The 27,970-nt window shown below is 42.4% G+C and overlaps 1 protein-coding gene across 31 annotated transcripts in view; it reads left to right on the forward strand.

Moving 5' to 3' along the window:
* ptprda (protein tyrosine phosphatase receptor type Da) overlaps positions 1 to 27,970 on the forward strand; it is a 416,134-nt gene that overhangs the window by 382,128 nt on the left and 6,036 nt on the right. For 13 of the 31 annotated variants that reach the window (XM_012919961.3, XM_004554438.4, XM_076881862.1 and 10 more), the window contains 13 exons: positions 1,055 to 1,148; positions 2,781 to 2,990; positions 4,270 to 4,430; positions 7,138 to 7,149; positions 7,892 to 8,004; positions 10,847 to 10,888; positions 11,470 to 11,567; positions 14,257 to 14,380; positions 17,509 to 17,684; positions 19,293 to 19,412; positions 19,913 to 20,067; positions 26,515 to 26,800; positions 27,747 to 27,925. In XM_012919961.3, the coding sequence (XP_012775415.3) occupies positions 1,055 to 1,148; positions 2,781 to 2,990; positions 4,270 to 4,430; positions 7,138 to 7,149; positions 7,892 to 8,004; positions 10,847 to 10,888; positions 11,470 to 11,567; positions 14,257 to 14,380; positions 17,509 to 17,684; positions 19,293 to 19,412; positions 19,913 to 20,067; positions 26,515 to 26,800; positions 27,747 to 27,925 (1,770 nt within the window). The remainder of the gene's footprint in view (positions 1 to 1,054; positions 1,149 to 2,780; positions 2,991 to 4,269; positions 4,431 to 7,137; positions 7,150 to 7,891; positions 8,005 to 10,846; positions 10,889 to 11,469; positions 11,568 to 14,256; positions 14,381 to 17,508; positions 17,685 to 19,292; positions 19,413 to 19,912; positions 20,068 to 26,514; positions 26,801 to 27,746; positions 27,926 to 27,970) is intronic. The other 18 variants (XM_076881861.1, XM_012919967.3, XM_076881866.1 and 15 more) reach the window with 3 other exon arrangements.

A 27,970-nucleotide genomic window follows, 5' to 3' on the forward strand; every position in this document is an offset into this window, starting at 1 on the left:
CGTGCACATGTGTTTTCCTTTTATTTTTTGATTCATTAGTACTGCATAGATCAGAAGTATTGTTTTCAGTCCCGAATTGAGCTCCATCAGTGAGATACAATACATCCATTGCAGCTATGCAGTCAAACACATAATAACAACATAAGCCAACAGATTAGCTCGGAGCAGCGTTCCTGAGTCAACTCTGAATTTCCTGACCTGGGTAGTGTATCAAAATGTGTCTTGTTGGATATTTAACTCGTTTCCCACATCCACATTACTGATTTGTATTTCCTACTGTTGCTCTGTGAATGGAAATAAACAAGTTAACTTGATAGCTGACCTTGTCAGGGGTAATTCTTCCAAAACAGTCATTTATATTCATCCCTGCATTTCAGTGTAATATCCACTTCACCTGAGTCATTACACAGTGGAGCACCCCGGCTCATTTAAGCACACTCCTCTAAGCCCTATAAAGTCTCTTACAGCCTTTCAACAAAGCGCAGGGTTGTCAGAAGGCCAAGGATCACATCCGATTGCAGACTGAAGCTCCAAACCCATCTTGGGGTTTTCTTTATTCCTTTTTAAATCGGTGGTTACATTTGGACCACTATCTCCCACGCCAGAGCTTAAGCTAATTAGTTTCCCATTAGCTGGCCACACTGCTATCCTGGCTAATGCTAGCTAGAGCAGCGCCCAAACCAGGAAGCCCAAATCTGGCAGGAGGTCGTTATCTCTGTTGCCACCACGATGAAGAGATGAAAAACCCATCTCGCTTTGCTGAGCTCTCCTAATTAGCCCACAGGGGGCCTAACCGAGGTATAACCATATTGCCTGACTTCAATGAACATGCTTGAATTAATGCAGAAAAGAAATCCCTGATCAGATGATAAGAGATCATGTAACTTGCTAAAAGCATGATTTTAGTCTCTTTGCACTGTTTTCTGGTCAGCAGACTACGCTTTCTAATACGGACAGACACCGTTGCCGTGGCTCTTCTTGCTGTGTTGTTTATTCCACTGACTCCACCCAGTCCAGAACAATTTGTATTTATATAACACTTTATATTTTGCAGGGGTTATTATATTGTGGTGGTACCTCTGAAGAAGCAACGCACCGGCAAGTTTTTCAAACCCTGGGATAGTCCTGACGAGATGAATTTGGAGGAGGTATGCTGAAAAGGATGATTTGGTTTTAATTGTCATAATTGGTTATAATGGCTATAATTTTTTTTTCTTTTTATCTCCTTATTATACTCGGCTTCATAACGAGCCCTATAAACTTTGCGCACATGCAGCCCGCACACGTCTTTTCCTTCAAACTAGGAAAAAAAATAAGGGGCTGGGAGAACAGCAGATGAGTCCCGCTGATTGACGCAAATAGCTGCAGAGAGCACTGTTCATATGGAAATGAGAACATAAAGTAGCCATCAAGTGCACTGCAAACTCAAACCCCTATCCCCACCTCCTCCTCCTCCTCTTTATGTCTGTGGTAATTACCTGAAGAGCTGCATCAGGCCTTCATGTCTCTTCTCATTCCAGGCAAAGCTAGGCTACCTGCATATCCACAAAACACTTGACAACTTTTATATTTAGCCAGTCAGGATAATTCGAGGGGGGTGAGGGGTGGGGGGTCTGGGCTATGCATTGATGTATGTGTAAGCAAATGTTTCAATTCGAGGTGGAACAAGAAGAATAGCACTCGCAAATCGAATCTTGATAATTATACCTCAATTTTTAAATCTTGAGATGTCGCACGTGTCTGGAAGGCTGAAAGAAAAACACGCGGTGTCTCACCTGGTATCGGCTTTCCAGCTCGTGCCGATGTGTCTGTAGCCTTGACCGATTGGCCAAAAGTCACCCCTCTGTCAGAATTTATTTGTTTGTCAATATTGGCACTCACCTTTTCACAACTTTTCCCAAGGGCAGCTAGATTTAGCTGTGTTGACAGGAGAGATGATTGAAGACATTATCGGGCAGCACCAACAGCCCCGCAGCCAAAACAGAGCACACACAATGAGCGCACCCTCTCTAAAGTGAATGACAACCGCGCACGCACACGCGCACAGGCCGTGGATATGCATTCAGACGACGAAACAACTAGCCAGGCCCGATTAGCATAATTATCATCCGCGCTTTGTACCAGAAATTTAAAATCTGATGGCTCGTACGAAGGGCACAGTCCTTCAGCCTATTAGAGTCACAAGCGCTAAAACTAATCGCCCAAGGAGGCAACAGAGGAGTGAAAAACGGCAAACAAATAAAGCACAAATTAAACGTGAATTTGAACATGTTGCTAATTTAATCTCAATATATATAATCCAGCTCTACACATCTTTCATTCGAACTGAAGGCAAAGAATTAAAAACGCATAACAGAAGTCGTCAAACACAGAAAACTCTTCTCTTCTATTTGTCTACATATTTCATCAAAAAATCTTTCTGATGCTATCAGCAAGAGAAGAATAATTGAGCTGTGAATTAATTTGGTGTCTTTTTTACTGTTTGAAGCTGTTGGATAATCAGCTGTTTTATATGCTGGAAATCCACACAATCTTTTAATCTGACAATCTTTTGTAGTCCAAAAAAACACGAAATAAATCATTGATCTTTTCTTGTAATGTTCCGGCCTTTTTTTTTTTTTTGCAATCAGCGTTTTCAGCTCAGCGATCAGGGGAAAAAAAGAAGAAGAAGAAAAAAAATCTAGATAGAGATATTTGGTTTGTGTGGATTTGTTTTCATGTGTGTACTGGAACGTGTGCCTGTGTGTTATCAACTGTCTGCTTCTCACTCCTCACTGTAGCTGCTGAAGGAGATAAACCGAACGAGCAGGGGCCTTCGTTTCCAGAGGCAGGCAGAACCCAAAGCCTATATCGCCGCTTACTTCAAAGACCTGCCCAAACAGTTCACCCTGGGAGATGGAAAGATCTATGGGGACTTTGAGAACAAGCAACTTCAGAATGGCCAGGAATACATCTTCTTTGTGCTTGCTGTTCTGGAGATGTCCGAGAATGTAAGTCTACCCCACGATACTCGAGTATAAGTTTTCTTCCCATTAGGAAGCCCCCTTGCTAGTGATTTCACATTCTTTGTTCTTAAAATAAAAAAATAAAAAGCAGCTGTCCGTGTTGGTAAGCAGAGAAGGTTAACCGTGCCGCGTCCTGGCTGAGGGTTGGAGCTGGCTTCTGGTCAGATGTGTTACTCTGAGTCCTTTTGAGGCGTTGGACTTTAAAACTTAAAGCTGCAGCCAGAAGAAGCTGACCCTTGCTGCTTTAGGGAGAGAAGCCCCTTAAGACCTTAGCTGATCGCGAGAACACCTCGATAACAGAGCTCCTCTTTAATTGCATCCAGTGTGCGGTCCGCCTTATCTTCGCTGCTGCAGCTAGTGTGTGTGTGCATTTGTCTGTCTGTACTGAAGACCAGAAAGCTGCATGATTAGGCAGCTGCAGGCAAGATGATGGAGTTGATGAGCTGCAGGGTCTATAGTGCTGCCTCACACTCTCTCCACTAACCCTGAGTTCAGGTAGAGCAAAAACGATAATGACGGACGGAGGGAAATCTCTAATTTGCCCACTGAAGCATATATTTTCTTCCCACTGGACCTTTTTTTTTAATCTTCACTTGGACTGTGGAATAGTTCAATCAAGGCTCCAGTATAGGAGAGATACTAAAGATAATTCTGATTGGTCAAAGTCCGGCTTAGAATGAACTACACAGAAAAACTTTGAATTGGCTTTTAATATGTATTGTTGGTCATGTCTGTCTTCGCCAAGATATGCTCAGCAGTGGCCGTATATTAACTGAAGGTTTGCAGTGCTGCTTTAAATACCTCAGGCACCCAAAAATAGGTCTAGATGTACTAGCCCGCTCTCATTCCCAGGGCGTCAAATACTGACGCTTTGTCAAAGCTGCTGGCATCTAAAAGACACGCATGAGGTGTCATTTAGCATCAGAGAAAAGCGAGAAGGTCCTTACCCACATATGGAGCGTGTTAGAGACCACTCTGTGGATAAATGTTATTTTTAACACCCCCTAACACTTTTTTTTAACCAACGAGAGTTAGAGTAAAAAGAAGCGGAAACAAAACAAACTGTTAAATCCGGATATAAGAGGGTATCAGACTGCGTGTAGCACATTTGACACCCTGGAAAGCGTTTAGATTGGGTTTGTTGTACCCGCCAACACTTTTGATGTCGAAATGATGCACAGAAAACTGGACAAACCTTTCATTTTTTTTAAAAATGGCGCGTATTTCAGAACATTTACCTTTAATTTGTTTTTCCCTGGCTCAGATTATGTATGCTACCAGCCCCTACTCGGACTCGGTCGTTTCAGCCGACATCGATCCCCAGCCAATCATCGATGAGGAGGAGGGCCTCATCTGGGTGGTGGGGCCTGTGCTAGCTGTTGTCTTCATCATATGCATCGTTATTGCCATCCTCCTTTACAAGAGGTGAGGATTTAAAAAGCTAATTAACACACAGGGAGCACAAGCATGAGAATCCAATTCAGAATATAGAGCTAGCTTAGCGTGAAAAGACAGACTAACACGCAAACACGTCAGACTCTGATACCAACGCTAAGCTAATGGGGTTGGCCTAACTTCTGGCGCCATATCTCTGTATCTAGTTAGCTGTCAAACAGCTAATGTTAGGGATGTGTTTCTTAGCAAATGTCTGTGATTAGCTAAGGCAGTTAGCCGTAGCTTTAAACTCCACATTCCACTGGAAATACCAGCTGCATACAAAGCCAATAAAGAGCCATGTATTTTTCCCCCTTCAGTGTAGGTGGGAAGTCACTGAACTCTATTTCTGTGCTAGTGCACATTGACTGCAAAGGAGACGGTATAAAACAATGCACTAATGTACACACGCTTTACTACATAGACCGCATACGTGCACTTTAAATTCATGTCATCTATAGTCACCGAGCATTCAAGTGTTACCAATAAGTATTTAAATGTATTTTAAAAACCCCACACATGAATTTGCAGTTAGCACATTTGAGTGCAGATGCTAAATGTAAGAATGTAGCTAAAACCATAAGGTTCATTGATCTTCAGACAAGCCGTGACTGTCAAAGCCAGTTGCGCGCGCATGCACACACGCGCACACACACACACACACACACACACACACACACACACACACACACTTTTAATCTCTTGTAAGTGAATTCAAGAATGCAGCTACCCAAGCTGTCAAGGCATGAAGTGCAGTCGCCCACGATCCTTCAAACAGACACGTGCGTTGACTGAAAGTTAATCAGACACGTCCCTCCGCCCCCTGCACGCACAAACACACACTCTTAAACCCATGTAACACTGTAAAAAAAAAAACAAAAACACTTGCTGTAGTGCATTTTCACACTGAATCAAAACAGCCTCTTTTTATTTTTTTGCATAAAACCCCCTAGTGGTAGTCAGACCTCGTGCTGTCACTGCTCATCAGTCAAGCGTAGGAGGGGAGAGCTTTGACTATCTGCTGCATGTCACCGCATGTGTGTGTGCAGCCTTTGAAAGGCCCTGGGGCCTGGGATAGCTTCCCAGCCTCTTCCTTTATCCCACTACCTATTCCACGGGAGGGGGGACTCAGCTCTTGATCCAGGCTTTGACCTTATGCTGCCCTCCTGTTTTGCCGGGACAGGCACATATTGAAGGTGCACACTTACACATCTACACACTTTGCTATCTTGTCCCTTCTCACCTTTTACATAAGGCAGATTTTCTGCAGTGTTCATTCAATCAAATGTCCAGGCCTAAGCAGAATTTAACAGTAGTCCTCAAGGTTTAATTTTGGAAGGGTAAGATTAGTAACTGAAGAGTCAGCACAAGCCCAAATCACATAACAGTACCAATACCGAAGACCAAAAAAAAATCCATCAATACTATCAGTGTAATGTAAAGAGGTTTAGAGGTACAGCTTTATTCTGGCTCTTGCATTTTATTGTCCTTGGCATTCGTTCATATAAAATTTGAGATAATACAAAGGTGACTTGAAAGTGAGCATGGACTGCATATGCGGCTGGCTTTGGTCTTTCCATTCGTGGCAGGCAGATTTACACATCGATTACCCAGCCAGTGTCACTGCCACATTAGGGAACATTTAGTGCATAACCAGCATATATTTCTCTTGTCAAGATCAATTTTTATGTGACAAAAGTCGCCTCCTGTGCAAAACAAATGGAAACAAGCATGTTCTGCTGAGCTATAGGAAAGGGCGCGGGTATGACGAGCAGAGAGAAACAGAAGTCAGGGCCAACTAGGGTTGCGGTGCGATCGCAAGCAAGGTATCCTCATCAGTGCTTTAAATCAGTATTATCATTATTGTTAGAGTCATATCACATTAATCTGCCTCACTGTAGTTTCATGTGGGCATTTAACACATAGAACAGAAGGGCAGTGCTCATTTGTGTTTGTTTGATTTTTAAATTGGTGCTTAACGTTACTGCGTTTGCAGAGATGCTCATTTATTGCTCTCTCTGACTTGCAGCAGTACTACTACTCTGTTTTCGTGTGCTTGGGCCACAGTGTACCGTATACATTACAGAGAGTGGATATCTCAGTCTTAACGAGAGCACATCCACCCCCGCTGATGTTATCGTTATTAGCGATCTCGCAGGGGGGGACGACAGGATGGTCGGACTGCTGAATCAATAGAGCGCGATCGTTTTGTTTTAAATAAAACAAATTTGAACGCTCTTATGTGCTTGACTTGCACACATTCATCCGAGATCCTGATCCCACTTGAACGTGCCGACGTCGTGACTTTAATAAATGCAACAGTGGTAGGCAGGAGAAGGCAGACACAGCAATTAAGAGTCAAGAGATGACTTTTATGCTCGAACAAGAAGCAATCAGCTGAAACTGCTTGAAATAGCAGAGATACAATGTACAAATCTTGGATGCACCTGGGAAACTGTAGCATTTGAAACAAAGAGCCCCAAGGCTGCATAATTGAGCATAATCTCTGAAGTGAAGCATCACTAATCTCGCACGCGAAGCAAAAACTGAGATATGATTGGTATCGTTTGTCTCTCATGCAAGCCAGCCATTTACTTATTCTAAGGAAAAGTTTATGGCATTCTCGAGTATACAAAGTCAACGGTCTTACCACCTAATGTTTTGTTGATATTTCTTTTCTTGCTCACCAATGGAGCAGCAAGCCGGACAGGTAAGAGTGAGAAAGAAATAGATAAAGACCTAATTCCTTTCAAAACCCTTTTTTTTCCCCCTCGTCCTTGCTGTGCATATGATACCTAAACCTATAGAAACTGCTGTCTCTCATTTGGAGTTGAAATGACCTGGGAAGCATGTTGCTTACATCTGCTGTGTATGATAGGAGGAGATCAAAGCACAAGCAGCTTGACCTTTACAACTGCTAATTAACTTTGTATTCGTGGTGCAACATGGCCCCCTAACTTGCTTCTTTTTTAAAGAATGAACTACATTTACATCTGTGAAAGTGGCACTTGATTCGAGAATCTAACAAAACTAAAAAGGGAGTGGAGCAAGTTTTCTCTGAAACAAAAAACACTATCAATATATAATGTAATGCACTCTTAAACCAACCCCAGCTACAGCTTCCAAATTACTAAAAAGTTGTATCCAAACCTTCGCCTGACATTAGTAGTGAAAAGTGAACAAAAGGTTTTGCTAAAGGTAGTATTTACTGTCTAAGGGCGTATTGTACTTGATGGCTTTATACTATAACGTGATGTTATTTTGCCTACCTCTTATAGCCCTATGTACTACAAGAATGTAGCCCTGTCACTTCCTTAATTACATATGTGCCTTCATTATTCATGAGACCGCGAGGCAAGCTTTGAGGTTACACAATAACAATTAAGAGTTTTGAGTACAAATTAGTCAAATAATCTCCCGGAATTAATTAAAATTGACAATTTGCTCCACAGAAAACGAGCCGAGTCTGAAGCTAGAAAAGGTAGTCTCCCCAACAGCAAGGAAATGCCACTTCATCATCCCACTGATCCAGTTGAGCTGCGACGTCTCAACTTCCAAACACCCGGTAAGTATCCCGAACGATGCCACATGTTGTCGTCTTGGTGTGGTGTGAATTTAAGACTGAGGATGTCAGTGCTACTGAGTGCTTGCTTTAATTAATTCAGCTAGCCTAATATGACCTCACTGTAAGAAAACACATCATCTTTGCAGTGAGATTGGCACAGACTGTGTGAGCAGTTTGCAGGTAGATAATGGACAGGTGCTTGAGAAGACACAGAGGGTCAGCACTGACACGGGCCTCCCTGGAGACATTTCTCAGGGAGGAAATGGAGAGGCAGAAATGTGAGCTTGACAGTTTCGTGACATCTGTCATCTTCCTCTGCACCTGGGTTATCCAGGTCATCCAGACCTGTCACTCTGTAGCGGTGTAGTCCTGTTAGGACAAGGAACATCGCGGAAGTTGAGCAAAATACAGAACGTCCGTGTGTTTCATTCGGTATGCAGGCCATAGGGATACGAAAGCGGTGACAAGCTGTAAACAGCGATGTTTACTCGTGCCGACCTTTAGTGCTGAGGTGAGCGGTCGCGCCGTGGCTCAGTCGTGCGGCCGTTTCTCGCCTCGGGAAAAGACGGGAGTCACAGTCCATTTATCGCCTGGAAAGGTGGCATGCATCTTTGCCTCCATGCTGACCAAGAGTGTCACACTTGACTGCCGTTTGAGTTCCTCTGGCACTCGCTGCTTTGGGACAGGTGTTCAGAGGCTGCCAATAATGCCATATTTTTCAGGTCGGCTAGTATGAAAGGAGGATGAATTATCCCCGCAGGCTCATTTTTGCTAAAGATTATGCATATTTATGAATGCTCTTCAATGATTTTAGGGGCCATTACAGAGTGTTTCATCCCAGCAGAGGGGTATTTTTCCTTTTGGCTCAGAGTGATCTCAACTATCCTTCCACTATTTCGCTCGCCTCTCAAGCCATCACTTTTCCCCCCAAACAGCCTTTTTGAGAGCTGATATCTTGGCTCAAAAAGGGCCAAACATTTCTTTTTCCTACCACCTGACCACTTTCTCTCAAGTCCTGAAGCAGCTTCTACATTAGACCACCTCTCTCCCCTACTCTCTCTCAGCTCTTTACCCCGTCAATGGACATTTTCATCTTAAGGACGCTTGATGTTTGAGCGACAGTGTGTTGGAAAAGGTACCTTCATTGTCCCCCAGTGGTGGAAATGGATTTTGAGTAGTGGGTTGCAATAGAAACGGCCTTTGCCGTCTTTCAGAGAGACGCGAGAGTGGGTGGGAAAACGCTGCAGCTTCCATTAGCTAATGCCCACTTGTGCCAGAAACCAAAATGAGATATCACCTCTGCAGAGACAGACTAACACCCAGCTGGTGTGTCATAATGGCACATAAATTCTTAAGGAGTCTTGTTGAATTTTCTTTCATCTTTTTCCCTTTATCTAAGCTCTTAAATATACTGACACCTACACATAAACTATTGCATTGCTATTATACTGACAAGCCTCCAAGTAGCATGTTCAATACGTTCTCACCCCAGAGCATCAAACACTAGAGCAAAAGAGACAGGACTTTTAAGACACTTGGTGAGGCAAAAATCTGCCGATATTCTTTTTCTTTCAGACACATAAAATATAAGCAGATCCCCTGATGTTTCGTCTGTGTATTGATGAGTTCTTGCTAAGATAGTGTGACACTGCAGCTTAAAAATAATCTTGTTGTACTGTCACAAAAAGCTACTCCTTTAAGCTCTTCTAAACTGCTCAGATTAGCAGGTTGTTTGTAGCGTTTCAGTTCATATCAGTTGTATTTATATAGCAGCAATTCACAATAACATTCCCCTGAAGGTGTGTTATATTGTAAGGTAAAGGCCCCACACTAATAGAGAGAAAACCCCAACAATCAGATGGTAGACTATGAGCTAGCACTTGGCAACAGTGGGAAGGAAAAAGTCCCTTTTCAGTAGTGTAGCCAACAGAGAGGTTGCTCTGTGGTGGACAGGCTATCCACATAGTTAATAGGGTGCTTCTCCAATCTCTTCTATAGTTTTTTAACTTTCATTCATCAGCTGTTATAAATGGCGATATCGGTGTATCTGCAAACAGGTAATATCAGGCGATATATATCAGCAGGGCAAAAGTATCAGCTTTAATAAAGTTAGTCATCTGCTGTTATTTTGCATTGATCTCTTGATGCACTGGTTGCAGCAACACTGGATCTTAAGCAATGACGATGCTCACATTTGCAGAGTATGGTATAAGTTAGCCTGCCAGGAGATAGCGGTTTGTATCTCATTTTGGACTCTGTGTTGCTTGATTTCATTTTGCTTTTTACTTGCTTTATGCTTCTTAGTTTTCGATACCATAAAGAGAAAGAGATTATAGTTTGGATAAATGTGTGAAACCCCACAACAAACCCTGCAAGTCGAAAAATGTGCCGCTTCCAAAGGCTTGTTTTAAAAAGGACATTATTGGACAAGCTGGGAATGAATGCTTGGTCTAGCTATCGTCATAAGCCAGTGTCGTCTCACTAACAACAAAGGCCACCTGTGAGACACAAAAGCAGAGTTTGAGGGAGGATCGAGAATCAGCTGATACATTACAATGCCGGCGGTCAAGTGTAAAAACAGTGGCAAATAAAGCGGTCGCAGTGATTTGCGATTCTGTTCCTCGTATGCTTTCTTATTTCCATGAAATAAGCATGGTGGCATAGCAAAGCTTCTGGCATGGTGATTTGTATGTTACTAATGAATGTCCCATTTAGAAAACACATAATCATGCAGCTCCCTCTTGTCACATTTCAATTTCTACCTTCTCTTTGTAAAGACAATAGTCATCACATTGCTCTGACGTCTGCAATATATTTAATTCCACCGCCGTTTCCTCCACAGGTTCAGGTGCGCCCAGTCACCCCAGTAACCTCCATTTGTCAAGTTAGTTGGTCTCGATTACACATTTGACACGACTTGTTTTTGGAATACTTTTTTTTCAGCTTTAACTCCTTTCTTTTCTTTTTTTTTCTGCCAAGCCTTGTATCTCCATCCCCATCTAATCCATCTTATGTTAACGCTATATCATCACAGGAGGCGGAGTTTGAAATGACAGCCTTGAAACCATGTCATCACTCAAAGCAGACGTCAACATCTGGCCTAACATTGAATGTCTTTTCGTTTTGTTTCGTTCTGTTTGTTTTGGGATGTTCGTTCGTGTCTGTGCTTTAATGTCATGCTAACTGTCCACTGCAGCGTGAATAACGTTCTTCTCTCTCAGTAGGGAGAGGTCCCAGTGGGGGCAAAGTGTGCTCGGTGACTCCTCATTGGCTTCTGTGCCCATATTCTCTTTACCAGCATGGTCACTGCTTTGAGTGAACAAACTAGCCTAACAACGATCCGCTCTTCCATTTTCCCTGTTGTAACCACATGCCGCTTATCTAATGATTCACCATTTGCTTGTGCTTGGGTGATGCCCTCTCAAAAGACTTGGGGACTGACCTTGGGTCCAATGTGATTGGCAGGTATGGCCAGCCACCCTCCAATCCCTGTCATGGAATTAGCGGATCATCTGGAGCGCCTGAAAGCCAACGATAACCTCAAGTTTTCACAGGAGTACGAGGTGAGTGTCGGAAAATTCCTAATGTTGATTGAGCTCTGTGAGTGTGAGTCAGCTGCTTAAACGGCAACTTTTTGGGGGAGTGTTGGCCAAATCACATAAATTTACTTAATTAATATTAAATTAATGATATTTAGCTGCATGTGTTTGGTGGCTGGCTTGCCGGTAGGGGTGTTGGCAACTACTTTCATCACCAAACTAAGGCTTTAGGCTGTTTGACATGTCAACACAGGTATAATTAATAACACTAATAATGGCACATTCCATTTCTAGTTCCAGGACCCTGCTATTGTGCCTGCTGGCTCAGTGACATTGCTTCCCGAGGCAGCTGAATGGGTTATTAATTTCATTAGTAACACCTGTGCTTTTTTCCGCTTTGACAAGTGTATGCTATAAAGTAAGCCTACATGACTAAAATGTCACGGCGGCAGCCACAACATATATCATTTTATGATTTAAAGGTGAACTCTCGTCATTAAAAATTATGCTGTTGGTGCTTCCAGTATCTAAGTGGGTGGGAAAATAGATAGATAGATAAATGATATCCTGTGTTTGGTGGCTCATTTTGTCACCCAATATTAATTTATAATGAACAGGGCTGAAGGGGTGTCTCTAGTCTTCAGCTGACTCATCAGATTTCATCATCCTCAGTCAGACAAACTCCAACTCCACTGTTTTGGACTGCAGCTAGCAGCGCTGGCTCTGCTCTGCTCTGCTGTGAGCTGCAGAGCTACTCTCACCAGAACATGGAGTCATGGAAAACTGGCTCATGTGCGACTCCACCAAGATCACCGAGGTTACAGAGCAGCATGGGCTACCACCGCTGGCTGCAGTTTATACGTTGTAGTTGGAGTCAGACTGTGGAGCATAGCAGGCCACAATTAAGTACATAACAATGAACGTATTTGCAGAGAGATGCCTAAACAAAGTTAATGATAAGAACATGTTAATAGAAGCCATAGCTGTGTGTCTCCTTGTATGTGTGCATGTATCAATGCTATGGAAAACACTCCCATCTAAACATTAACTACTGTCACCTATGCATACTGACCATGACAATCATCAGGATAAAAGTGCATTAATGAACAAGTGTCATGCAATCAGGCCTTCGGGTTCCCTTACCTGCTGACTGTATTCAGGCAGTTGTAATTGTTACCTGCGTATTGCCATGTAGATGAAATTACACTGGCAGAACACTCATGGTACCTCAAAATACATGCAAGCAAGAGGTGCTTTCTGTACGAGATATGAACGGTCACCTTTTCCCTGCCAATTTCTCTCTGCAGGTCCTTCAACAACTCCAAAATCTATGAGGTCACTGCATGGGTGCCTGCCAAGCTGCCCAATCATTATTGCAGCTTAAGTACATTGAATTCCAATTTCATAGTGCTTACTCGAGAGCAGTGGAAAGCAATTTTGCGAGCACAATGAAATAAAGATTCCTATTATGAGCAATGTTGCAGCCCACTGTTTCAACATATTTTGATAAAATATCAGGCTAAGCCTGCGGTTTGTCTCCCACATATTTATGCTTAGGTGATTTCTGCAGACAAAGAACTCGGTCTTAAAATAAATTCCCATTGGGCTTAAATGTAAAACACCAAGTTAATCATACACACCTCTGTAATATTTGTTTAACCCTAAACTGCTTATATGTTTATACTTGTTAAAGATAAAGAAACTATGAGCAATAAATTGCACCAAAATGCCAGATTTTGATCTTATTGATCAAAAAAGTACGATCATTCTCATATTTTGCTATTTTGCACTCGGTCTATCGTCGCCTTCATTGGAGATTAACTCAAAAAAAACAAAAATCATTAATAGCACAGGAACAATATTTTCCTGTTAATGCGAAATGAAACTCTATCTATCATGTCTTTATGTTTTCCCTTTGTCATATTACATTTTATAGTTCATTTCTCTGCAACAGGGGACCGTTATCAAGCCCTGCTTAACAAATCTGAAGGAGGGCCTGGATATCAAAACTGAACTAGTCTCGAGTGTAGCGCTCTACTATGAGCCATAAAATCCTGCTAATCAAATAAGAAAAGCTGATGTGAACACAAGCAATTTCCTCTGTGACCAATTCAGAATGCATTATTTTGTTAATCTAATCTTTTATATCTAGAGGTTATTTCATGCCAAAAACAACACAGTTCAAATAGTTTTCCCACATTTCTGTTTTAACATTTGCACAGCAAAAGAGTGAACTTTGTGTCCAGTGTGTGTAGACACCCCACTTTCTGAAAAGGCTATTGGATAGTAGTACCCAAATCAAGTATGGGAGATTAAATGTGTGGGTAAGACTGATCTATGGACTCAACAACTTCACATCTTTGTGTATGCAGAGCGGGTGTTGTACTGTACGCACTGGAATAAAGTCCGTGTTCCACACACATGATGTTAAAACAGTACCCTTCAACCTTTCAGCATCCCCGGTCTAACAACAGCACCAGACGTGACCTCGAGCCCCAGGCACACTCTTAAAGCGGTTTATTTAAACACCCGCATAATGTAATAGATATGATTTTCATTTTCACTCGTTGTGAGGTGAAATGCATTTTTCAGTGGGCATTCTGACAACACGCGCTAGGAATCGCCAAAGAGTGAAATTCAATCTTGTTTTACGTGCCAAACGGAGCCAAATAGTTTCACTGCAGTCACAAAACAAATATCTTCTCTCTTACAGTCCATCGACCCTGGCCAGCAGTTCACATGGGAGCACTCCAACCTAGAGGTCAACAAACCAAAGAACAGATATGCCAACGTGATAGCCTACGACCACTCCAGGGTCTTGCTCTCAGCTATTGACGGTATGTCGCCCACCTACATCCTCGCTCCTAACTGCTGTATCGATTCTGCAGATAGCCGGTGCAGCCTCATCTTTGGGACCTCGGGAGTGCAACCAGACTGTACTTTTAAATTATATTCCTTCACGAGCATGGCAGCCTGCTTATTTGTTTTGATACCCCAGGTGCTTGCAAAGAAAAGGGAAAAAAATGGCCTCGGGAGAAAGAAAGAAAGAAAGAAAGAAAGAAAGAAAGAAAGAAAGAAAGAAAGAAAGAAAGAGAAAAAAAAAGGCACTTCTGTCTTAAAATGCTGAAGCAAGCATTCAAATGAAACTAAACAATGACCCACAGTTAGGGATACAAGTGTGTTTCACCGGCATTTGTTTCTTTGCTGCTTTATTACACTTCAGGGTTACATTTTGCATTAAGCCGAGGCCTGTTTTTAAGCAGAATTTGCACGCTGAATCCAGCATACACACACAAGCGTGACTTTTTTTGTGCCTTTTTTAACCTAGTCGAACTCGACAAACTCACAACAACCCACAAGCTTGCTGGTGCTGATTTAGTGCAGAGTTATACAGAAAGGACTCATTCATGGTTTTGTACTTTCAGAGTCGAACTTGAGCCCATTACAGGCTCGATTTGAACCCCACCAGTACGCTGCTCACTACATTAAAGACGCGTTGCTCACGAGTTTCTAATGAATGAAAGCACATTTTGAAATGGACAGTTAAGTGCCGACTCCTTCACCACTTTATTGGATTAAACACAACTTCACATACAGCTATTAATTAAGCATTTCCACTGAACTGCTCTCGGGGGGGCGAAGGCAAATAAACAAATTAGTAAATGGATAATGTGACAACAACAGATAGAAACAGCCTTATAGAGCCCCCCACACCCACACTTCTTTTCGCAAGTCTCTCAGAAACAGCACACAGCTTGAGCACTGATGGAGCTCCATTAGCCAGACGTATAAACACATCTGTACAACCACATTGGAGACTTTGTGCTGCGGAAAGTGAGTAGTTCTCAGCCAGGGGGACATCAGGGACTTCCTCTATTCTTGCTAAAGCTTAAACAAAGCCTTTCGGCAAGCAATGTGTCTATTGTTTACTTTGATTGAGTTCTTTGAATGAAAGGGATTTGGGATTTCACATCAGAGTCTGAAGACGGAATTCACTGATGTGGGGGGACGGATCAACCGAATCTTTGGCAAACAGGCGGCCCTTTAATTGCGGTGACGTTGCTGAATTTGCTCCACTTTCGCTGACTCTTGACCGTTCGCCTGACCGTACATAGCATACACTCGCAAGATTAAACTGGAACCTAAAACTTTTTCTTCCTTTCACTTTAGCGTTTTAGAAAAGTTTTAGATCAAACCCGAAAGTCGCGTTTACTCCATAGTAGTGTCATTGCGTGCTCGTGAAACCATATTTTTAAAATATATAGATGAACTACAGGAATTACCTTTAATTTAAGTCTTTTAGTGAGTTTGATCATATTTGTCAGTGCAGCCACTGCGAGGAGGCACCGGTGACAAGACATCTGCGTGACTTCGTGTCAGGTATTTGTACATGTAACTGAATAAAAATGTAAAATTGGAAAGTTAATTAAAAAAATATATATAACAGACTAACTAAAAGATCTGCGCTCCATTTCCCATCAGCTCTGTTATTTCGCAACAGCAAAGTTATGAATGAGCTCGCTAGTTTTTCCATTGATCTATTTCAAGCGCGGAAGCTGTCGCAAGTAATAAAAATACTCTGCTCTTGATTTCGTCGCCGCCTGACCGACAAAGAGGTCGTATATTAAGAAAATAAAGTGGAACTCTCACGAGAAAACTTCTCCGGACGCACACGTTCTATAATAAGCGAGCTCGGGAATCGAAATTTAACGGAAACGTTATACGCGTTAACCTGTTTGAACTTGACTATACCACGACTGGTAGTGACTATTCCTCATTAATACAGTAATTACAGTGTTGTACTTTAAAAGCTCTCTGAGATTACTTTGCCTTTCCCCGACGACTGAGTGCCGGAACAACACCGTGGCAATGTTTATTTCTTACTATTTACAGAGAAAATGGTCGAATTTAGACAAATCCTGACTGACAGAAAGCACAAAGGCAAAATCCATTTGCAAATGTGCATTAAACAACTTGCTTCATTCTCATTAAACCACAGTGATGTCTCCTTTTTTGCTTTTTCTCCCCCCCCTTTTTCAAATTGAATACACACTGGGCTTAATTGTACTTATCCCTTGTCCATCACAGAAATGCACAACCGCCTGGCTGCGTGGACAGCTTCAACAGCAAAATGAGCGGGCGGTGGACAGTTTTGGGGAAAGAATAAATAAAAATAATGTGTGTGGGTTTTTGAATGTGTTCATATTCCATTTTCTTTCCCTTTTTTTCTGTTGAATAAGTTACCTGGGAGTAAAAGGGAGTCTGAGAGAGATGGGGGGGAGAGAGGAAGCGGTTGGAGTGAGGGGATTCTCTGAGACGTGGCGCCCATGCAGATGAGACTTATCTTGGTCGACCATGTGTGCACGAAGCCCCTAAACTGCCAGTCCTAAAGCATTGACTAGCTGTCAGCTCTGTCTCTTTCCCCTGGATTGGAAAAGGCTGCTGTGCCTTTCATTTAATATAAGCAAAGGAAAGGAGGAGTGAGGAGCGGTGGGGGGAAATTGTTTTGCGAGTTTTTTGTTGGTTTGTTTTTCTCCGTGTGAGGTGATAGACTTCTAGGGACCGAGCTTTATCTGTAACTCAGTTGCACATATGGGGGTGAGGGGTGGGTGAGGGGGTGGAGCTGTTGATTTAAATGTGTTGTTGATAGCAAATACAAATCCTTTTGGGCTGTAACACTGGTTCCAAAACTGACTGCTGTGCTTTTTTTTTTTAATACAAAACAACAGTGGCTTTACTGGCATAAATTTGGGACCCACGGACGATAACGTGGCATTGTGCGAACACACGGTGGGGGAGAATTACCTCCAATAAACTGTAGGGATAATAAAGGCCTGGACCAATTTACCTAGCCACAAATGCCACTGTTGTGTGACATTTAAGGTCTGCCTCACATCGAGCTTGACAAACAAAACAAAAGTTGAAATTTTAATCCATTTTCACCCACTGTAAACTTTTTGTACAGGTATCCCTGGCAGCGACTACATTAATTCCAACTACATCGATGGCTACAGGAAGCAGAACGCCTACATCGCCACCCAGGGTTCTTTACCCGAGACGTTTGGGGACTTCTGGAGGATGCTCTGGGAGCAGAGGAGTGCCACCATCGTCATGATGACCAAACTAGAAGAGCGGTCCAGGGTAAAGCTTTAAGAATCATTTTTAAAGCCCGTGCTAGAGTTCGCCGATATTCTTTCATCAGCATCTATAAACTTTTTTTGTGACACCGTTTAACATTTTTCCCACCAGAGAATTGTTTTGCTAGTGACTCATGAATCATCAATCATTTAAGGCTTCCCAGAATATTTTAGCTCCACATATATAAAAAGAAGCAGCTCACTGTTAGATTGTAACCACTGATGCACTGGAATCCCTGATTGCAGGAATATTTCATCACTGGCAGGGATAATGTTAATTGGGACACTGTCCTGTCTCCTCTGGGACAGTTTTTATGTATTTATTCACTACAAGAAGCAGCCAAGCAGCATTCTGTTACCCACTGATATCCTCGATCCACACACACTCTTGTCTTACAGTCCTGACTGATTAGTATCCAGACTTACTTCATCGGCCTCATACTGCTTAAGGCGCCGGATTACAATCCGTGGTAAAAAAAAAAAAAGACAGACTGTAAAGCCACATCTCCCCGCAGTACACACTAGTTCTTTAAGGTTGACACAGTCAAAAGCTATTATCCCCCCTCCCCCTACCCCAAACGTCTTGCCATATTCGACTGAGCATATGAAAGCTTCCTTGGACTCCATCAGCTACTGACCTTCACACTTCTATGCCTCTTTTTAAGAGCCCGGTCTAGTGTTAACAGGAGTGTGGACTCAATCGAGAGAGCGGGTTTCACTGAGCATTCACACAATCTGCAGTGCTATGTAAGCACATTACTATGCTGTTTTCTGGGAGACCACCCCCACCCTCAAATCTGCCTATATTGTTTGACATTTGTTGCAAATATTGTTCTTTTGTTGCTGCTAAAAGTGCGCGTCTTTCATATTAATCAGTCAAATCATTCACTCATGCTGCCTTTGTATGTTTTGCATATCTAAAGCTCGACTATTTGCAAGTAAACAATATTATGAATCATTACATTACTCCCGGTGTCACAGACACTTCATTGCGCTTTGTGTTAATGTTATAACAGATGCTTGGGAAATTGAATTAGCGGCTGGTTAAAAACCTGATTATTCCAGAGTGCTGTTCAATTGTAATATTAATCAGTGGCAGAGAATCCTACAGCAGGATATGTTGGTGAAGCATGTGTCCGAAAACCACATCAGTGCTAGGGGGCAATCTGAAGAAAAACAGTTGCACTGGAACCCAGCTTTTCCTTTCCCCAAAGCCAATAGTTCTTCTCTTTGTCAGCTAAGCAGTATTGCAATGCAATGTTTTATTGGCCGTTTACTGTGAAACAAGAGTACACTCAAATAGCAATAAAGCTGAGACGATAATATGAGTGGACACCGTGCTTACCTTTGTAATTATGGAGTACGTCAGGACAATTAATAGCCCTGTTGGTTCACTACAAATATCTCAAGCTATTTCATTGATTAGAAAATCAAACCTAGTCAGCAAGAATAAAGGGAATTTGGCCTTTATTTGACTTGGTGCACTTGTACTGAGTGTGTAACTGAGATCCAGAGAATTGCTGTAAAGAGCCTTCATGCTTTGTGAACAAACACCAAATACATAAAGGTTTTATTGACTCCTCGCCTAATGCGATATTTCTCTCCACTACAGGTAAAGTGTGACCAGTACTGGCCTACAAGAGGGACAGAGACATACGGTCTAATCCAAGTGACCCTGCTGGACACGGTAGAGCTGGCCACATACTGTGTCAGGACGTTTGCACTCTTTAAAGTGAGTATTTCTGTTGTATGCTGTGTAGTAGCACTTTAAACCTCACAGTAGAGGGAAGATCTATGCAAATATAGCATCGATGTTGGTGTCAGATCGATACTAGTGTAACAGGATCGATACTTTGTTTCTGTCCTCTAAATTCCTTATTTTATTTATAGCCTATAACACAATTAAACAACAGACGCTGACCCAAAGTGCTTTAGAGACCGGCACATTTACATTCCAGGGCTAAAAAACACAGTTTTAAAATACATGAAAAGCTGAAAGGTGTCATCTCATATGTCATGACACACTGCTCTACATAAGCTGCCTTTGTAACTTAAAAGTATGAGTATTGCTATTAACATTGATGTCTGCAATACTGGCCCTATTTTTACTTGGTATCAGATCGATACCAGGATTTGCAGTATTGCGCAGCTCTACCTCGCAGCATCTGCAGGTCAAATCATTTGATGTAAGCTGTGTTCGGTCACTGAGCTTTTCTCCGTGTTAACATTCAGAATGGCTCCAGTGAGAAGAGGGAGGTGAGGCAGTTCCAGTTCACGGCCTGGCCAGACCACGGGGTACCCGAGCACCCCACTCCATTCCTGGCCTTCCTGAGACGGGTGAAAGCCTGCAATCCTCCAGATGCAGGGCCCATGGTGGTACACTGCAGGTAAAAAACAACACGGCTTCGCAAAAACATCCTGAAGCATGAAATTGATTTTCTTCTCTCCATTTGCTGTAATGAATATATGAATACATATGGCAAAAACACAACATATTCTTGGTTATTTAGAGGTGTACGTTTGAGTTCTTTTTGGACTAACACTTGAAAGAGAAATTAGACATGAACTATCAGTGAAAGGACGACTGTTTGATAGGATGTAAACTGTTGTTCCTCCCATCTGAAAAACCAAAAATAAAGAAAATAATCCAGCCCACCAGCTTTCACAGAAAGCACTTTAAATCAGAAGGTGTTTTCAACATCGCAGAACAAAGTGTACTGGTGTCATTGCCCTCAGCAAACTTAAACATCTCCTCCCACGCGGTGACACAAAGCTACACGCAGACCTGTCGTCTTCCTCACTACACCGCTAACATGTCGCGCATCTGCAGCCCACAAGTCCTTGGCTCATCCCCTGGGTTATTGCATCTGAAACAAATAACTTTCATGCCAACTTCACTTCCCTCGGCGACATAAGAGGCCAGACTCCCAGCAGAGAGCACAAAGCTATAACACAGACTTCTGGCTTCCCTTAACTCAGGAAGTCATCAGAGGCGCTGCACAGAAGAAGAAAAAGAAAAGTGACAGAAGGAGGAGGGGGGGAGTCGAAATTAAGAAGCAGCGATAGCGAGTGTAACAGATACAAACTTTTGTCAGAAAGCGACAAAAAGGGTAGGGGGATTACTGAAGAATTAGAATTACCACATGCTGAAGTTAATTAGTGCTAGTTGGCGAATCGCTTCCAATTGAAAACCCTGACTTTTTTCTTTTTTTTTTACAGTGAAGCAGAATGCAGGAATTAATGTCACTGTGCAGATGGGAGTTTTTAATTCCTCTGGCACCCTATCAGATACAGTCATGCCCCAGCTTCAAATCCTATAAAGCTAACTTTCTGTTTTACAGTTTTAAATAGAGCTATCTTTTATATTTACTTACTTCCAATACATTTTTTCACTCACTAAAAAAGAAAAAAAGCAGTTTAGCAGATATACTTAAAAATATATATATATATTTTCTCCTTTAGTTTGTGCAGGTTTTTGTTTTCCTGAAGCTGTTTACGCACATGAAAAGAGGCCAAAATAATAAAAAAAATCCACATCTGACAGCGTGGTGCAGTCTACGGAGCAGTCGACTGATTAGTTGGTGCACCCAAAAAAAAAAATCAGCTTGCATGTGCTCAGGCGCCTTATGTAAAGACCATAAAGGCATAAAAAACAAGCAATCAAGGTCTTTTGATTTTTTTTATTTATTTTTGTGTAAGGGAATGAATAGGAGCTTAAATGAGAGGGTTTAGAACTTTTAAAAATCAACTGCACAGGATTTCCTCCCTCACGAGTCGCTAATTAGAAGCACGTTTCTCTCTCCTCCTGTCGCTCACATTCTCGGATTCTAGATGAATCCATACAGACGCTGCGAAATGCATTCATGCTCGTAAGCTATACCTCTGTTGTATAAAGCAGTTAGGCTAAGAAATGTCCACTACAGGGAGCACTTTTTTTTTGTCGCGCTTGCTTATGAAACATCATTAATATGGGTTTAGTGGGTGGCTAATGCGTCCCCCGCAGGAGTATTTAAGAGTATCAATCAAAATACATTCATCTGTTTTCCACTGCCAAGTGAACACTTGTCAAAAGGTAAGACTAGAGGAATTTTCTTCCGGGGACATTATAGCGTGCCTCTTGCTTTCCTAGGTCCTGCTGTTTTCAGTAACCCACAGGTCAGGGGCTGTTTTGCTCTTGTAGCTAAAGGGCTAGTCAGGCATTGTGAGGTTTCAGAAGAGGTCAAAAGGAGATGATTAAATGTCACAGTGATCTCTGGCCTCTCCCAGTGACTCAGAAGGAAAACTGTAAGAACAACTCACAGTTACAAGTAACAGCCAAACCATTTCAATCCTCTTTTTTTTTTACCATGTGTCAGAGTACTGCGGCCCACCCAAAAACCAGAGAACCCCATGGGGTCCATCCAATCTTAAAACTTCACTCTAATCAAAATACAAGAGAAAGTGATGCATTTCCAAGAAAGCTTTATTCAAAAACCGGAAACAACACAGGCTGTTGGCTATAAATCGCTAATGCTACCCGCTCATATGCAAAATTTTAAGGCCAATGTGTGATATAAATATCCTCCTGAGGACCAGCCTATTCATTTATGTCCTTTGTAATGGACATTTGTTTATGGTCTGTATCTTTTGACTTATTTGAGCTACCACACAAAGTCTTGATGTCCTAAATAGAGAACATCCTGGGCTTTCCATTGATATTTCATGTGTTTGGGTGGCCTCTTTTAGCTCCATAGAAGGGAGAAAATCACAAAAAAAGTTCAATGGACAGATTAATTTTTATAAATTTCATAGTAATTTATATAAATAAGCAACTGTATATATATTCAAACTAATTTTAAAGTAATTTCAGAAGTTTAAAAGGTGGACATAGCTACCATGAAGTCTCCCACTGCTTTCCAGTTTTGAAGCCTTGAGTTGTTCCACCGCCATCTTTGTTGCAAAACCCCCCAGATGTGATAAGTGATGTTGGGTCTGTCTGTGAAACAACACACTTATTGCTTAATGGCTTGTGATTGACAAGTCGTTAGCCAATGAGGGTGCTTTTACATACCACAGCCAATTCCCCTATTTTGAAACATGGTATGACCAAGATTTGCCAAACAGACTTTATTTTTGATTCAGTATGACCCAAATGGAATGAATGAGGCCATCAAATCAGAAGGATACTGTTTGCAGAGGTCGCTTAGTGGCTACATCCATGTTTTACAACATCTGTGGGGTCAATAATAAATGGCTGATTTTTAGGGCAAGCCTCAAGTGGCCATATAACAAACTGCAATTGCTGTATCGAGCACAAGTCTGAGGCTTGCCTTGAAAAGCTTCTAGTTTTCATAGTAAAAAACCAGGCAACCAACTTTGTCAGCGTTGCTTACTAGTGGTGACCACAGTCTGTGCAGTTGTGACGAGGTGTTACAGCTGCAGGGCGTGGCGAAAACAAAACAGTCCACACCTAACTGCACCCAGTGGCATTCACGTGGTCAGAGACTTATAACGCTCAGTGTGGCAGTGCTTTTCCTCCACACCACATCTGGTCGGAGTCATACTCTAATACCAGTACTGGTTTTTAAAGCTAGTAATTCTTTGATGATAGAGAAGCCAGTGTTAAAGACTGAAGACATAATGAAATGTCAGTGGTGCTGTTAGGTTAAGCTACGTTGCTTCTTTGTCCTCTCTTTTCCTTCAAGCTATAGCTGAGTCTCCCAGTGATTCCAGTACAGTTATACAAATGGTTTGGATTATAGCCAAGCCAATGGACAGTCAACACTAGCCAGTGGGTTGGGTTTAAAAGACCAACCTTCCATACTCCCCAAGTAAGCAACGCGTTTTCTTTTTCTTTTTGATTTACTTTCCACATTTCCAAGTATTCGCGCACGCACGCGACTGAAATGATTATCGACCCCATTAACAGCAGTGCAGCGGTCCTGGTGAGCTGCGCTTTATGTGTGCATGTTTTATAGGCAGAGTAGCAGAACGGTGACAGGTTAGCTGACAGCCAGAGATTTTTTAACAATACATATGTAATTGCTTTCACTGCTGCTCACGCTTTATCTTCACAGGACTCGTTGCAGCTGTATTTCACGCTGAACTTTCTTTCCCATCCCTTATTCCCTAAACTCCTGGAAAGCATATTAGTCTGACACTTAATGTGTATCGACGTCCAGAGCAGCTGGTTTTGACTGGTTGAAAAGGCAGTGTCAGGTCATTAGTGCAGTCAGTACGCCAGCTCTCCTTCAACTGCCAAATGTACCGACAGCTTTCTGCACCGTCTCACCCCACCCTGAATACACACACACACACACCTGTCAATAAAGAAATATTACACTTTCCTAGCATTGCTTGTTTTTTTAATTAATAGCAATCCCAGATGCTTATGAGACAAACGAGGAGAATCTCTAGCTAAAACAAGTCTGCCTTCGCTCTCATCGCCCTTGCGCTCCCCGTCGTCCTCCGTCTCCTTCTCTCTAGCTCTCTGCTGTCACTCTGTCACTTACTCTCTTGCAGGTCATCACTCTCCCACATTCAAGTCTGCACTGTAAAATGCCTTCAGATTGGAAACAGCTGGGGTAGAGGGAAAAATCTCGACTTGTTTCTATATCCCACGGCCAGGAGCTGAGGTGTTCTCAGACCTGGAAGTGATTCATTCTTCAAATAACCCTGAGACACATTTCACATTTCTTTGCAGCCCAATTCTCTCTCTCACTCACTCATACTGACTCTTTTTCCCTTCCGCCCTAAAGGTGTGAAGAGTTTTGTCAGGAAAGAAATAAAAAGTTCAGTCTCATTCAGCCAATGTCAGCCATTTTGAAAGTGATCATCAGATCATTTGTTAAAGCCAATGACTCCCATACGTGTCTTTATTCCATTTGCAGCACAGTTCCAGTGCAGCATGGCACATTAACCAGACTTGGCCCCCGGGGACTGACTTTACTCCCTCTTGAGTTTTCCTTCTCAAGCCTTTCTCTGTTCCTCAGAGCAAATGAAAAACAAATGCTTCATCAGGAGGAGGCACAAGAGCATGGTTCACACCTCGTAGGCATGTCAGCTTAATGAATTGAATAACCTATTTACTTTGGAGTGCCAAGTGCAAGGACTTGTCTCGTCAATGCCGAGCTTTGCGGGAGGTGGGAGGAGAGTTAACGAACAAGATTTAACACCACCCCGTCGCCCCGCGGTAAATAAATTGTCATCAGAAAACATCTTTGTGCTGAACCATGCAATATTAAAACATGTAATGTGCAGGGGTGAGCATTCGTCAGCAGACTACCAACGCGCTACATCTATAGAGCGTGTCTCAAGCTGGCCTGCAAGGAGAGGTCAAAGTGAAACAGTAAAACATTTTTGTTTTTGGCAGGATGTCTTTTTTTCCACGTGTGCATTTTGCTCACTAATGCACAAATGTACCTGTGTGAATCTTAATGAGGAGACCTGGCTTTCAGTGCCTCTTCTAAAGCTCTTATTCCATTTAGGTGCACAGTACTAATCTAATGGCATTAATTGTAGTCAGCTGCACTTCTCAGAAGTTGCCCGGCACATTAATAAAAAATGTTCACCTGAAATTTGCGACTCCGGAGCCACATTTGTGTTCACATTTGTTCTAGTGGCACTTTTCTCATTTGCGAGATGAAGGTTAAATGTTGATGTTGCGTAAGTTATTAGTCCCGATAGGTTGAAGAGTGCAGGTGGGGTCCAAAGGAGGACTGGATTGCAAAGCCAGTGTTGAGCTCGCTCAAGGCTGTGAGTACCGGGCCCTCTTCTCCACATAGTGCCACTTCAGATTTAATTACACTCCAAGCCAAATGGTCCATCCTACAGTGGAAAACTTGGCAAAGAGAGTTTACCTTTTGGCCTCATCACCGGAAGAAGGGAACTTATTCAAGCTCCCTGTCCTTGTTTGGACAAGACACTTCTCCTTCCACTGGGCTGATGCAGATCAAAATGACTTAAACCTGCATTCTTTCTAAATCCAGTTGCAAATGCCTCATTAGATAAAAATTCACCTGGCTTCTCACTTTAATACTCAGCAAGTTGGTGTTACCAGCCAATAATAGCTATTTTCTAATCTGTCAATATCGACATTTATAACAGCCGATAAATGAAAACTAGGCTAACTAAGTAAAACTAAACTAAAGTAGACATGGAGAAAAACACTCCTCTAACGTAATATGAGTGTTGACATTGCACAGTTTTTCCACCAGAGGGCACTATGCAATTTCTTACTTGGCAGCGCTTGTTTTTGGAACGCCACAGACACAACGACTAGGCGATCTTAGCAGAGCATAAACAAACAAATAAATAACTACTAAAACAAAAAAAGTATCGGCCAATATCGGGCTAAAAAAAACAATATCAGTCAGCTTAATAACTTTGTAAGCGCTTGATGAAATTGTGGTCTCAGTTTCTGGTTTCAAGTGTCATTTAGTACTGCATGATGTTAGCTTAAAAACATTTGGTCTCAAAAGTGATGAGCCAGAGTATAATTTAGCGGTGGGGAGATCTTGTAATTGACAAGGCGCTTGTGTCACTAATGAGTGTGTCAGTCATATCAACCCATGACTCGTGGCATATGGTTTCTAACAACTAACTGGTGACAGCCAAAATGTTTCTAGGTTTCAAAACCAGTCCGCAGACCAGTGGGTGATGTCATGGTGGCTTTATCCCGGTTTTATAAAAAGCTTGTGATGCCAACATCAGCATGATATAAGTCATAAAAACATGACGTTATAGACCCTGGTGGGAGTTTGCCATAAAACTCATCTGAATAAAGTCTAAAGCGTTATTTCATAAATGAATAACCATCTTCCATCCTTCCATCTCTGTCTCCTTTGTGGCTCCAGTGCCGGCGTGGGACGCACAGGTTGCTTCATCGTGATTGATGCCATGCTTGAACGTATCAAGCACGAGAAGACCGTGGATATCTACGGGCACGTCACGCTAATGCGTGCCCAGCGCAACTACATGGTGCAGACAGAGGACCAGTATGTCTTCATACATGACGCGCTCCAGGAGGCCGTCAACTGCGGCACCACCGAAGTGCCCGCCAGAAACCTATACGCCTACATCCAGAAACTGACCCAGATAGAGGGTGGAGAGAATGTCACCGGCATGGAACTTGAGTTCAAGGTATCTTAACTCTTTACCAAAGGATAAGCACTGAGCAAAACGGCTTGGGTCAAGGGCTGATTAAGAGAAATAATGCTAAAGACAGTTTTATCGTATATTACATTTTCAAACCACACCTGATGAAGTTATTTGAAAGTATTTAGAATTTACCTGCACCCCACTGGCATCCCGTACCCCACTTCACACCAAGGAGTCATTGTAATTTTTTTCCCATTCTCAATACAACTCCCAAACTATTTTCCAGCCACTATTAGGCCCCACTAGACAGCAAGGGGCCTGTGGTTTCCTCTCTATTCCAGTTAGTTGACTCACTTGTGTAACATGACATAGGATAAATTTCCCCCCTTTCTGGCTCCCCCTTCCATAGCTCCATTTCCTTCAAAAACAGGGGTCTTGGTTTACATGAAAACGGCAAACACAGGTTTTCCCCACCACAGAGCAGTTGCCAGAAGAACTTGAGCAATATACTCTGCATTTACAATGAAAGGCTCCACCAGCGTTGCTGTATATATGCTATTGCCTTGCTTGTCACGCGCCTACTTTCATTCTCTTTGATGGATGCTGATTCAACCAAGAGATTGTAAACAGGTCAGATTACACTGCTCTTCTGACTACTTAAATCTTCCTGGTGTATCCATTTCCCTGTCTTTTCATCATAACATGGGCAAAGGGCAAGCTGTGATAATAATCACTTTGATGCCATTTCCATACTTTATGGTTACATGACCCAGCTGTGTGCAGCATATTATACTTTTGATTCTTTTTCACCGCTTTCAAGGTGTGCAATTCGCTAGACTGCTCAGATCTTTATCGCTCGCAACATACCTTTGTTGTCAAACACAATCTGTCACCGGGGAAATACAGAAACATCTGAATGCCATTGTTCTTACCTGATACCCATACACTCAAGGGTATCTCTTTTTTTTCCTCCTTTTTTCCCCTGCAGCGTTTAGCTAACACTAAAGCCCATACATCACGATTCATCAGTGCCAATCTCCCCTGCAACAAGTTCAAGAACCGCCTTGTTAACATAATGCCATACGAGTCCACACGAGTGTGTCTACAGCCCATTCGAGGAGTTGAGGGCTCTGACTACATCAATGCCAGTTTCATTGATGGGTACAGGTAAGCGCTAAAATGAAAGTGAATCAACACAAGGCTTCACGTCAG

The sequence above is a fragment of the Maylandia zebra genome, linkage group LG3 (genome assembly GCF_041146795.1).
Source record: "Maylandia zebra isolate NMK-2024a linkage group LG3, Mzebra_GT3a, whole genome shotgun sequence".
NCBI lineage: Eukaryota > Metazoa > Chordata > Actinopteri > Cichliformes > Cichlidae > Maylandia > Maylandia zebra.